This window comes from Entelurus aequoreus, linkage group LG16 (genome assembly GCF_033978785.1).
Source record: "Entelurus aequoreus isolate RoL-2023_Sb linkage group LG16, RoL_Eaeq_v1.1, whole genome shotgun sequence".
NCBI classification, from domain to species: Eukaryota; Metazoa; Chordata; class Actinopteri; order Syngnathiformes; family Syngnathidae; genus Entelurus; species Entelurus aequoreus.
Window position 1 is genome coordinate 8,252,099 of NC_084746.1, and position 15,000 is coordinate 8,267,098.

General features: G+C 37.7%; 1 protein-coding gene across 5 annotated transcripts in view; it reads left to right on the top strand.

The window, feature by feature from the left end:
• The window catches only part of LOC133631567 (rap guanine nucleotide exchange factor 4-like), a 115,579-nt gene that overhangs the window by 66,697 nt on the left and 33,882 nt on the right, over positions 1–15,000 (top strand). For all 5 annotated transcript variants that reach the window (XR_009821488.1, XM_062023904.1, XM_062023901.1 and 2 more), the window contains 3 exons: positions 9,715–9,799; positions 13,039–13,099; positions 13,168–13,244. Coding sequence is in view for 4 of the 5 variants with exons in the window: in XM_062023904.1 (XP_061879888.1) it covers positions 9,715–9,799; positions 13,039–13,099; positions 13,168–13,244 (223 nt within the window). In the remaining variant the exon portion in view is untranslated. The remainder of the gene's footprint in view (positions 1–9,714; positions 9,800–13,038; positions 13,100–13,167; positions 13,245–15,000) is intronic.

Below are 15,000 nucleotides of genomic sequence, written 5' to 3' on the forward strand. Positions count from 1 at the left end.
CTTGCCCACGGACACAACGGACTTCTGCCCCTCTAAAGCTGCTAACCTGGTCTAGTAAAGGTTTGTGTGTACTATCACCAGTGGTGGGCCAGCAAGGCCTTATCTGCTGGCCTAACATAAATCAAGATTTTATGTTAATTTACTTTCCATAAATACATACAAGTATTCATCATTTTCTCTCCATGTAATATTAGGCTCCAGTGTTGCTTATTTTTACATCAGAGCTTTTATCCAATCAGAATTCAGCTAGCTTGATGCCAGCGCTGCAGGAATTCTGCCGGAGGCCTTCGGAATCAAGTGTGCAGTGTAAACGAACGGAGGACATTCAGTTGATAGACAGTTGCAACGCCAGGGAAGGTGCTCAACCACATACTACTAGAAAGGATGCGGAAATTGGTCGATGCAGGTTTCAGAAATGGAAGATCTTGTGCTGACCAAATTGCCTCCCTCAGGATTATAATAGAACAATCCATGGAATGGAACTCACCGGTATATATTCATTTCATAGACTTTGAAAAGGCGTTTGACAGTGTCGACCATAAGACACTGTGGAAGCTGATGGCACACTATGGCATCCCACCGAAGCTCATCAGCATCATCCAGAGCATCTACCAAGGGATGCGATGTCGTGTCCTACATGACGGATGCCCATCGGAGGCTTTTGAGGTTCTGACTGTGGTGCGGCAAGGATGTCTGCTCTCGCCCTTCCTTTTCCTCCTCTGTATTGACTGGACCATGAACCAAACAACCAAAAACAGCAAAACCGGCATACAGTGGAGCCTTACCGAACAACTGGAGGACCTAGACTTTGCAGACGATCTAGCTCTCCTGGCTCGCACCCACCAACAAATGCAGGACATATCACAAAAACTAGAAAGAGCTGCTGCATTTCTTGGGCTTAAGATCAATTCACAAAAAACAAAGGTCATGCGTATCAATAACAAGAACAATACACCAATAACAATGGACCATAGGTAGATAGATAGATAGATAGTACTTTATTGATTCCTTCGGGAGAGTTCCCTCAGGAAAATTTAAATTCCAGCAGCAGTGTACAAAATTGTAAAAAGTAAATAATGGGGGTATAAATGGAGACAAAATAGAAAATATTACAATAGAATAAAAATAAAAAGCAACGATGAGAATACAAATATAATAGTAAAATAAGAATATAACAAGATAAACTAGGCAGTAGTGACCATGTTATGAAAAAGTATTTCATTGTTATTGTTTTGCATCCCCTGTCATCCTAGTACCCCCCCTCCCCCCCAGAAAGGAGTTGTACAGTCTAATGGCGTGTGGGACAAAGGAGTTTTTGAGTCTATTAGTCCTGCACTTGGGATGAAGCAGTCTAGCACTAAACAGGCTCCTCTGGCTACTGACAACGGTATGCAGAGGGTGACTGGCATCATCCAGGATGCTCACTAGTTTTTCCACAGTCCTCTTCTCTGCCACCGTCACCAGTGAGTCCAGTTTTATTCCGATCGTAGAACCGGCCCGCCTGATCAGTTTCTCCAGTCTGGAGCTGTCCATAATCAATTAGAGGAGGTAGTCAGTTTTACTTACTTGGGGAGCATAATCAGTGTAGATGGAGGGGCAGATGAAGATGTCAAATCCAGAATAGGGAAAGCAAGAACATCATTCAACATACTAAACAAAATATGGAGAGCAAAACATTTTTATCTCAAAACCAAACTGAAAATCTTTAACTCAAATGTCAAATCCATCCTGCTGTACGGATCAGAAACATGGAAAACCACCAATAGCATACTCACTAAACTACAGACATTCATAAACCGATTCCTCCGTCGGATCCTAGGAGTCTACTGGCCAGACACCATCACCAATGCCAACCTGTGGGAACTCACCACAGAAGAACCAGTGGAACTGCAAATCAGGAGAAGGAAGTGGAGCTGGATAGGCCACACGGAAAACCCAATAAATCAATCATCAAACAGGCACTAACATGGAACCCACAGGGAAAAAGAAACAGAGGGAGACCAAGAACAATCTGGAGAAGAAGCACGGAACAGGAGATGAGGGCTGAGGGGCTGTCATGGCAACAACTCGACCGAAGGGCACAAGACCGGAATGGATGGAAGGCTTTCGTCGACGGCCTATGTTCCTCAGGCAGACCTGGGCATTCTGCGACCCACGGGCCACATCCGGCCCTTTGTGCGTCCCTGTCCGGCCCGCGTGAGGCCAATCATAAATTACAAAATAAATTTAAAAAAGTATCTATGTCGAGTGTGCAATACAACGATGCTGCTTTTGTTTTGAAAAGCGTTATTTGTATTACTTCCGTGTAGACTTATGCGCGTGAGTGAATGTGAACAGCGGCAATCACAAATGACAAAATAAAGTTTAAAAAACATCTATGTCGTGCGCGCAATACAACTGTGCTGCTTTTATTTTGAAAAGTGTTATTTATGAGCGTATGTCCGTGTGTAACCTGTGAGTGAAGGTGCACAGCGACAAGTGATGCACGGTGTGACAGTCCTAACTGCCGTGCGACGCTTTAGACTTCTTTATTATTTCAATAACAGAGTCTTTTGCGTGCTTTTCAGCAGCTGCCTTTTCTTACGTGAGCACACCAATGGTTTCCTTCCGTCCGCCGTCTGCTTTTCAGCAGCACGTCGCCGTCGTTCGCGTGGTAGCAGAGGATGGTTTCCTCCCGTCCGCCGTCTTTCTCCGTGTCTCTCTCTTGATGTTCACATCTCTCGCCCTCTTATACGGTCCGAGAAGGTGATTGCACTGTCCACAGCTGCGCGCTCCACGCACCTTATGCTGATTGCGGCGTCGCTCCCGGCGCGCCCCGCCTTGCCGCTCCCTCGTCCACGCCTCCTCGCCGCCATCTTGGAGTGGGCCCCGCCTCCCCACACATGGTTACCCCCGAGACGCTAAAAAGAGAAAAGTTGATGACGAATGGCGTGTTTCCAACAAGACATGGATTGCCAAGTATTTCTTTACAGAAATTAAAGGTAAAGCCGTGTGCTTAATTTGTGGTACACAGCTTGCTGTGTTTAAAGAATATCATTTGAATCGCCACTACACGACGAAGCACGAGGAAAAATAGCGGAATCTGTCCGATGAAGCGCGCGCAAGGGAGGCTGATGCGTTGATGGTAAAACTGCAAACCCAACAAGGACTTGTTGCCATATTTCACACCCCCAGAATGCAGCCTACAGGACAAGTTTAGTCATTTCTCACAAAATCGCCAGAAAAAGTAAGGCGTTTTCTGACGGAGAGTTTATTAAGGAGTGCTTAATGGACTCTGTTGCGCTAATATGCCCCGAAACTTGGAGCTTCAGCTGAAGAACAGAACGGCCGACTTTGACTGTTTTTCGCTGGCTTTGGATGAGAGCTGCGATGTACGTGACACCGCCCAGCTGCTCATCTTCTTACGTGGGATAACTGACTGAAATGGGACAAGCTGGCAGGTGTGACAACAGATGGTTGTCCAAATCTGACGGGGAAAAATGTTGGACTTTTAAAGAGGATGCAGGATAAACTTTAAATTAACCCTGTGCAGAAATGGACATTTTTGCATTGTATTATACATCAGGAAGTGTTGTGTAAGACAGTGTTAAAAATAAAACCATCAAAAGCAATCTGCTTTTGTATAAAGTTAAGTTAGGTTAAATGAAAGTATTATTATTATTATTAATTATTATTATTATTATTATTATTTATCTTACGGTATATCAAAAATAATATTGAGCAAAATTTAATTGAAATATTGTCGATGTGGCCCTCCAGCAGTGCTCGGGTTGCTCATGCGGCCCCCGGTAAAAATTAATTGCCCACCCCTGTCCTCAGGGAATTCTAAGGCCTAAGTAAGGAAAGTACAGTTGCAACAGCCAATCAGATTGAATTTTGACGGCAGCCCATCTAGGTAGCTGTACATTAAACGTGACTGTGGTATCCCATCACAAGTAGCGATTTGCGAAAGCAGGAAGTGGCACCAGAGCCATACCCGGCCAGCAGAGAAATCACCGGTACTCACATTGACGGAGAGCAAAATATTGATTGGGTGGCAGATACTGTATATATCTGCAAGGCCGTTTAAAGGATATTTAAAGAGAAAGTAGATCTTGTGAGACGAGGCTATGCGACCCCGGAAGCATGCTAAGCTGTCCCGGCGGTGAAATGGTTTGCCCGCCAATTTCACTACGAGCGCTACCACGTCAGATGAGTGGTACAAATTGTGAGTTCAAATATTTGATTTCTTGATTTTTTCACATTTGATATGTTTTTGACAGTACCACGTAAGGTATGTATTAATGCTGATGCGGGTTTATTCATTTTTAAATGCGCCAGAAAATAACCTGTTTTGTACACTGTTGATGTGTTTCAATATCCAATACTGCGCACATGTGTTTCTGTGTAGTCGTGGTCATGTGGGCACATTGAAGTCGGACTAAGTAGGACATCGCTGAAGGCCTAGGTGGGAAACGCCACTGACTATAAACACGTGCAAACAAACTAATCTGCTAAACCTGTGCCAAGTGGATTGCGTCCCTTAAGTAAGCAGAATAAGGCGTGCAATCTTAATTAATATGCAGAATATATGCTAATCATTAAAACACTGGGAGGAGAATATGCAAATATAATTATTTAACACGGCCAATGTGATTTATCAACACTCACCACCGTTTTGTGAGCACTATTTAGCATTTTATTTAGCACGTGCAAACTGACAGACGAGAGTCTTCTGTCCCTGCGTGTGTGTGTCAACAATTTGGACAGTCAGAAATAAAACAAATATTCGACATATCGTCTATTCTGCAACATCATTTTATAATTGACTGAGTGAAAACCCACAGACATAACTAATAGGTGAATTTGAAAAAAATATATATATATATGGATATGTCTGTCTATCTGTGTTGGCCCTGCGATGAGGTGGCGATTTGTCCAGGGTGTACCCCGCCTTCTGCCCGAATGCAGCTGGGATAGGCTCCAGCACCCCCCGCAACCCTGAAAGGGACAAGCGGTGTGTGTGTGTGTATGTGGCGATTCAATATCGATTCTTAGGGTCACAATTCGATTTAAAATCCATTTTTTTTCAATTCAACACGATTCTCGATTCAAAAACTATATTTTCCCGATTCAAATGGATTCTCTATTCATTCAATACATAGGATTTCAGCAGGATCTACCCCAGTCTGTTGACATGCAAGCAGAGTAGCATATGTATATATATATATATATATATATGTGTGTATATATATATATATATATATGTGTATATATATATATATATACATATGTATATATATCTCCTGATGATTGAGGGAACCCCTCATGAAACAGGCCTGTAGAGATGAAGTAGTCTTGTGATTATTTTCCACAGATACATAAGTTGGTAGAGTGGCCGTGCCAGCAATCGGAGGGTTGCTGGTTACTGGGGTTCAAGCCCCACCTTCTACCATCCTAGTCACGTCCGTTGTGTCCTTGGGCAAGACACTTCACCCTTGCTCCTGATGGCTGCTGGTCAGCGCCTTGCATGGCAGCTCCCGCCATCAGTTTGTGAATGTGTGTGTGAATGGGTGAATGTGGAAATACTGTCAAAGCGCTTTGAGTACCTTGAAGGTAGAAAAGCGCTATACAAGTATAACCCATTTATCATATATATATATATATATATATATATATATATATATATATATATATATATATATATATATATATATATATATATATATATATGCTGGCGACATCACATTCAAACCCCTGCCACTCTGTTCACGCTCATGATCCATGCTGCTCTTTTTCATGCTTTTTCCTCATGCCAAGTAAGTTTTGTTTAATAGTTTTTGTGACCTTGTGCAAGTCTTTTGTTTTGTATAGCCACGTTTTCTACCTCCACTGTGAGCGCTTTTTGTTTATTCCTTTTTTATTGTTAAAATAAACATGTATTTAAAGGCCTACTGAAAGCCACTACTACCGACCACGCAGTCTGATAGTTTATACATCAATGATGAAATCTTAACATTGCAACACATGCCAATACGGCCGGGTTAACTTATAAAGTGACATTTTAAAATTCCCGCCACACTTCCGGTTGAAAAACTCCTTTGGATATGATTTATGCGCGTGACGTCATAAAATGCACGGAAGTGTTTGGGCCCTATTGGACACAATACACAAAGCTCTGTTTTCTTCGACAAAATTCCACAGTATTCTGGACATCTGTGTTGGTGAATCTTTTGCAATTTGTTTAATGAACAATGGAGGCTGCAAAGAAGAACGTTGTAGGTGGGATCGATCGGTGTCTTAGCGGCTAAGTACAATACTTACAGCAACACAACAAGGACTACTTACCCTGATAGAAGACGCCTAGCTGATGCTTGCCGCCAAACCCACAGATGAAGTCCTTCGTCGCGCCGTTGATCGCTGGAACGCAGGTGAGCACGGCTGTTGATGGGAAGATGAGGGCTGGCTGGCGTAGGTGGAGCGCTAATGTTTTATCATAGTTCTGTGAGTTCCGGTTGCTAAATTAGCCTTAGCGTCGTTAGCAACAGCATTGTTAAGCCTTACCAGGCTGAGAATTTTTAACCGTGTAGTTACATGTACATGGTTTAATAGTATTTTTGCTCTTCTGTCTATCCTTCCAGTCAGGGGTTTATTTGTTTTGTTTCTATCTTCATTTGAGAATGATGCTAGCACGTTAGCTCAGTAGCTAAGTGTGTCACCGATGTATTGTCTTGGAGATAAAAGTCACTTTAAATGTCCATTTCGCGTGCTCGACTCTCATTTTCAAGAGGATATAGTATCCGAGGTGGTTTAAAATACAAATCCGTGATCCACAATAGAAAAAGGAGAGAGTGTGGAATCCAATGAGCCAGCTTGTACCTAAGTTACGGTCAGAGCGAAAAAAGATACGTCGATCACTGCCTCTCTAATCCTTCACTGTAACGTTCCTCATCCACGAATCTTTCATCCTCGCTCAAATTAATGGGGTAATCGTCACTTTCTCGGTCCGAATCTCTCTCGCTCCATTGTAAACAAAGGAAAATTGTGAGGAATACTAGCTCCTGTGACGTCACGCTACTTCCGGTACAGGCAAGGCTTTTTTTATCAGCGAGCAAAAGTTGCGAACTTTATCGTCGATTTTCTCTACTAAATCCTTTCAGCAAAAATATGGCAATATCGCGAAATGATCAAGTATGACACATAGAATGGGTCTGCTATTCCCGTTTAAATAAAAAAAAATAATTTCAGTAGGCCTTTAAATTCACGTCTTGCACGCGCCAATTTTCCGTTGCCTTCTGGGAGAACCAACCACGCCAGGGACCCAGTCCTGACAGCATGTATAAATATACATATATGCATATATACCTGTGTGTGTGTGTGTGTGTGTGTGTGTGTGTGTGTGTGTGTGTGTGTGTGTGTGTGTATATATATATATATATATTTATATTTATATATATATATATATATATATATATATATATATATATATATATATATATATATATATATATATATTAGGGCTGTGAATCTTTGGGTGTCCCACGATTCGATTCAAAATCGATTCTTGGGGTCACGATTCGATTCAAAATCGATTTTTTTTTCAATTCAACACGATTCTCGAATCAAAAATGATTTTTATTTTTTATAGAAACAATACACAACAATACCATAATAATGCAATACAATTTCAAAACCAAACCCGACCCAGCAACATTCAGAATAGCAATAAACAGAGCAATTGAGAGCAATTGAGGACACACAAACATGACACGGAACAAACCAAAAGTAGTGAGACAAAAATGAATATTATCAACAACAGTATCAATATTAGTAACAATTTCAACATAGCAGTGATTAAAAATCCCTCATTGATATTATCATTACAAACATTAATAAATAAAAAAAATTACGAAAAATGAACAATAGTGTCACAGTGGCTTACACTTGCATCGCATCTCATAAACTAAATGTCTAATGATAATGTCAATGAGGGATTTTTAATCACCGCTATGTTGAAATTGTAACTAATATTGATACTGTTGATGATGATATTCATTTTTGTTTCACTACTTTTGGTTTGTTCTGTGTCGTGTTTGTGTCTCCTCTCAATTGCTCTGTTTATTGCAGTTCTGAGTGTTGCTGGGTCGGGTTTGCTTTTGGAATTAGATTGCATTGTTATGGTATTGCTGTGTATTGTTGTGTTGGATTGATTAAGTTAAAAAATATATATATATAAATAATAATTTAAAAAAAAATAGATTTTTTAAAAATGAGAATCGATTCTGAATCGCATAACGTGATAATCGCGATTCAAATTCGAATCGATTTTTTCCCACACCCCTAATATATATGCATATATATATATATATATATATATACATACATATATATGTATATATGCATATATATATATATATACAGGTGTATATATATATATATATATATATATATATATATATATATATATATATGCATATATATATATATATATATATATATATATATATATATATACATATACAGGTGTATATATATATATATATATATATATATATATATATATATATATATATATATATATATATATATATATATATATATATATATATATATATCCATCCATCCATCCATTTTCTACCGCTTGTCCCGTTCGAAGCCGCGGGGGGTGCTGGAGCCCATCTCAGCTGCATTCGGCGGAAGGCGGGGTACACCCTGGACAAGTCGCCACCTCATCGCAGGGCCAACACAGATAGACAACATTCACACACTAGGGACCATTTAGTGTTGCCAATCAACCTATCCCCAGGTGCATGTCTTTGGAGGTGGGAGGGGCCTATCCCCAGGTGCATGTCTTTGGAGGTGGGAGGGGCCTATCACCAAGGGGCATGTCTTTGAAGGTGGGAGGGGCCTATCCCCAGGTCCATGTATTTGGAGGTGGGAGGAAGCTGGAGTACCCGGAGTAGAACCCATTCATGCAAACTCCACACAGAAAGATCCCGAGCCCGGGATTGAACTCAGGACTTCGTATTGTGAGGCACATGCACTAACCCCTGTGCCACCGTGCTGCCCTTATAATATATATATATATAAATATATATATATTATACATATATATATGTATATATATACAGTATATGTGTGTGTGTGTGTATATTTGTTAGGTCAGGAAAAAAACACGGAGGCTATTTCATCCCACATGTGTGTGTATATATATATATATATATATATATATATATATATATATATATATATATATATATATATATATATATATATGTATATGTGTGTGTGTGTGTGTTTATATTTTTTTTGATGGGCTCCTATCTAAAAAAAAACAATTCAGAAGTTATGTTTTTACATTTGTTACTCAACGAATGTAAAAACATATTTTCTGAATATGCTTTATCTATTTCTGAAGAGTTTACATGTTTATATTTCACTGTAAAGTGTGGACAAGCAACAATGCTAGTTGTCTTGTGTTCAAGCTAGCTTACATGGATCTTTTACATTGTATTTACTAAACATGCAATTATTATGAGGACACTTTATTTTTGGTCCAGTTATGCATTTTATTTCCTGGGGACACAAAAGGGACTGATTGGGTGGAATGGCCCTTAACCATCAAGTTGGAAATACCTCCCAGTGTGGAAGTTCTTTATAGTGTGCAATACTTAAAACCTCATCTGATACTGAAGCTGTGCTTTATAGAAAGTGTGTGTGTGTGTGTGTGTGCAGGCCTGGTCAGAGGACGGGGGACGACCTGGAGATCATCTATGACGAGCTGCTTCACATCAAGGCCTTAGCTCACCTCTCCAACACTGTGAGTCATTGAGTCTGCTTTTAAAGAGAACATGCTGGGGTTGAACACACATTCTGTCTTGTGTTTGGAAGTACTCACCATGCAGAGAGCTACAGTATATATCGAGTGGATAACAGCTACCTAAAAATATATAATTAACATGCATGCTCGTTTACCTTAAAGGGGAACTGCACTTTTTTGGGAATCATTTTGCCTAACGTTCACAACCTTTATGAAAGACATGACGAACAATGTTTTTTTTAATGCATTCTAAATAGTAAATAAACCAATAAATAACCTTTCAAAAAGAGTCAACAATACTCCATTTATATTTTGTGACTTGAATATTAACAAGTATTAGTGATATTGTTATTATAAATATTAACAAGTATTAGTTATATTGTTACTATAAATATTAAGTATTAGTGATATTGTTATTATAAATATTAACAAGTATTAGTTATATTGTTACTGTAAATATTAACAAGTATTAGTGATATTGTTATTTTAAATGTTAACAAGTATTAGTGATATTGTTATTATAAATTTTAACAAGTATAAGTTATATTGTTATTATAAATATTAACAAGTATTAGTGATATTGTTATTAGATAGATAGATAGTACTTATTATAAATATTAACAAGTATAAGTTATATTATTATAAATGTTATGTATTAGTCATATTGTTATTATAAATATTAACAAGTATTGGTCATATTGTTATTATAAATGTTAACAAGTATTAGTGATATTATTATAAATATTAACAAGTATAAGTTATATTGTTATTATAAATATGAACAAGTATTAATGATATTGTTATTATAAATATTAACATTAGTCATATTGTTATTATGAATATTCACAAGTATTAGTGATATTGTTATTATAAATATTAACAAGTATTTATGATATTGTTATTATAAATAACAAGTATTAGTGATATTGTTATTATAAATATTAACAAGTATAAGTTATATTGTTATTATAAATATGAACAAGTATTAATGATATTGTTATTATAAATATTAACATTAGTCATATTGTTATTATGAATATTAACAAGTATTAGTTAAATTATTATACATATTAACAAGTATATATGATATTGTTATTATAAATATTAACAAGTATTAGTGATATTGTTATTATAAATATTAACAAGTATTAGTCATATTGTTATTATAAGCGCTAACACAGACAAACTATTTATGTGTTTCCGTATGTTTACATCATCGAGTGATCTGCTGCTTTTTTGCTTCCCTGCTCCCTGTAAGTTTATTCTAGATCATAAATCATGCATCTCACCTGGAAAGTAGATGGCTGAGGATATAATCCAACAAGTTGGGACACTTTGACAGCAATTTAGGCCCTTGAACTGGCAAGAATGACACGAAAAGTGCTTGTTCAAACCCCGTTTCTTCGCGAGGATTATGAGTCACTGTTCATTTAAATGGGAATATATGAACATCTCAGCAGTCAGCATCCTAATGATAGCAGACTTTGTACAGTAAGTGATGTTTTATTATGTTTGTTGGCTCTCATGAAGTCTGCGGTCAGCAGAAATCAGTGATGAAGAAAAAAAACTAACAAACACGATGTGTTTTTGAAATTAATGCTGTGCGTATGCTTAAAATGATCAAAATACTTAAATATTACATGTAATATTTAGAATGCCTTTAAAAAATCCATCCGTTGTCATATCTTTCATAATGATTGTGAACGACCCAAAAAAGTGCAGTTCCCCTTTTAAATTAGTCAAAACAAAATGTAAATTTAAGTTTGTTCAATAGTCTTACATATTAGATCAACTCCTATTGTAATGATAGCTCATTAGTAGGGATGATGTTTGATAAGGAATTATCGAGTTCGAGCCTATTATCGAATCCTCTTATCGAACCGATTCCTTATCGATTCTCTTATCGAGTCCAGATCGGTTGTTTTTGTATGGAAAAAAACACACAATATTTGGTTTAACAAAAGCTCACTTTTATTATATAATAAAAAAATAAAATCTAATAAATAAATAAATATTGACTGTTACCCACCTAAAAAAATAAAATAGAATAAATAAATATTGACTGTTGTTACCCAAAGTATATTAAGTGGGATTTTTCAGAGAAACAAATATATACAGTAACACAAAAACAAGCTGTCTCTGTGATCACTATAGGTGTATAAATAATAATATAGTGTTAAATAAAATCAGTCCCTTGGGCACAAAACTGAAAATAATACAGCTCTCCAAAAAGTGCAATTCTGCTGCTATTTGACATAACTGTTTGTTATGATGCTTTGACGTTTTTGCACTTTATTTCTTTATTGAAAGAAAATTCTATGAACAGAAAAGTTATTTGCAAATGTGGTTACAATGCTAAAAAATGAAAAGTTAAAGCTAAAAAAGAAATACACTTTATTGAGTTAACATTATTTCTTTATAGGGGGAAAAATGTTATGAGCTAGAGAATATAACAACTACACTACCCAGCATGCAACGGGAGTTACGAGCATGCGCGGTAGCCCCGAAAAGTGTTGCATGTTGCCACGCTGTGAAAGTAAACGTCAAGAACTCAGCCAACACGCCTCGTCTGCATTATTTATAATTAGACAGACAACACATCTACAGTGTGATTTTGTTTTGTTTACAAGGAAAGAAAAACAAAAGTTAAAAAAGGGAGATGTGTTGTATATATATGTATGTGCTGCGGTTGTTTTAAGAACGTTGCGACAGCTGCCGTAAAGGAGGTGCGTTGCTAGCCTGGTTGCTATGTTTCCGGTTGGTCGTAAAAGTGTTCGTCATGTGTTTTACCCTGCTAAAATCTCTCAGTAAAGTTATTCGATGGATTATAGCTTTTGTTTTGAACTTTATTACACCTTGGAGCGCTTTTTCCCGTCCATTTTTTTCCTGCTTTCGCTATCTGCGCCTAATGACTGAGCTACGTGACGTCAATTCTTGTGATGTCCCACGGAGCATTTCTGGTCGGGACGGGATTCGAATAAAGAATCAACTCTTTTCCTTTACTATAGTGGTCTCGATAACTCAAAAAGGGTTTCGAGTCCGAGGACTCGGTTCTTTTCTTATCAAACAACCGGGAAAACCGGTTTCGAGTATCATCCCTACTCATTAGTAATAAACTCGTTTCATAATGACAATTAAAAAAGACATTCAGCACAGTTCAATAGTTTTGGTTTGACATTTTTAGTTAGAATGAGTGCGCACTACAGGAGTCTATAAAGCAGCTTTGTTCTTGCTTTTAGGTGAAGAGGGAACTGGCGAGCGTTGTCATCTTCGAATCACACGCTAGAGCTGGAACTGTGTGTAGGTCTACACTTAGTGGTGAAAGAACATGTGTGTGGGCGTCACTGATGTGTTTGTGCATCTTCCAGTGTTCAACCAAGGAGAAGAGGGCACATCGTGGTACATCATCCAGAAGGGCTCAGTCAACGTGGTTATCTACGGCAAGGTGAGTGTTGGCATGCAGAGCAGGCACATTCTTAATGTCTTTAAGGCCATTTGTTTTGCATACTATTACACACATGTGTGCAGTTTTGCATACTATTACACACATGTGTGCAGTTTTGCATACTATTACACACATGTGTGGAGTTTTGCATACTATTACACACATGTGTGCAGTTTTGCATACTATTACACGCACGTGTGCAGTTCTGCATACTATTACACGCACGTGTGCAGTTTTGCATACTATTACACGCATGTGTGCAGTTTTGCATACTATTACACGCATGTGTGCAGTTTTGCAAAGTATTACACACACGTGTGCAGTTTTGCATACTATTACACACACGTGTGCAGTTTTGCATACTATTACACACATGTGTGCAGTTTTGCATACTATTACACACATGTGTGCAGTTTTGCATACTATTACACATATGTGTGCAGTTCTGCATACTATTACACGCACGTGTGCAGTTTTGCATACTATTACACACATGTGTGCAGTTTTGCATACTATTACACACATGTGTGCAGTTTTGCATATTATTACACACATGTGTGCAGTTTTGCATACTATTACACACGTGTGCAGTTTTGCATATTATTACACACGTGTGCAGTTTTGCATACTATTACACACGTGTGTGCAGTTTGGCATACTATTACACACACGTGTGCAGTTTTGCATACTATTACACACGCGTGTGCAGTTTTGCATACTATTACACGCATGTGTGCAGTTTTGCATATTACACACATGTGTGCAGTTTTGCATACTATTACACACATGTGTGCAGTTTTGCATACTATTACACACATGTGTGCAGTTTTGCATATTATTACACACATGTGTGCAGTTTTGCATACTATTACACACATGTGTGCAGTTTTGCATACTATTACACACATGTGCAGTTTTGCATATTATTACACTCATGTGTGCAGTTTTGCATACTATTACACTCATGTGTGCAGTTTTGCATACTATTACACACATGTGTGCAGTGTTGCATACTATTAAACACGTGTGCAGTTTTGCATACTATTACACACACGTGTGCAGTTTTGCATACTATTACACACGTGTGTGCACTTTTGCATACTAATACACACGTGTGCAGTTTTGCATACTATTACACACACGTGTGCAGTTTTGCATACTATTACACACGCGTGTGCAGTTTTGCATACTATTACACACATGTGTGCAGTTTTGCATACTATTACACACGTGTGTGCAGTTTTGCATACTATTACACACGTGTGTGCAGTTTTGCATACTATTACACACGTGTGTGCAGTTTTGCATACTATTACACACGTGTGTGCAGTTTTGCATACTATTACACACATTTGTGCAGTTTTGCATACTATTACACACGTGTGCAATCCAATCCAATCCAATCCACTTTATTTATATAGCACATTTACACAACAAGAATGTTTCCAAAGTGCTGCACAGCCATGTTAAAAACAATATTAAAAACAATATTAAAAACTATATTAAAAACAATATTAAAAACAATATTATGCTACACCAATGACTGAATAAAAACAAAGAATAAATGAATAGAAAACCAATACAGAGACAATATAAAAAATAAATATGATTAAAAACGATTTTAAAGGGTGAAACCAATTAAAACAGTAAAATAGACATCAAAATTTATAACCCTAACCCTAACCACACAGGACAACAGAGGACAGAAGACCACACAACTCACGTAGTGTTAAAAGCCAAAGAATAAAAGTGGGTC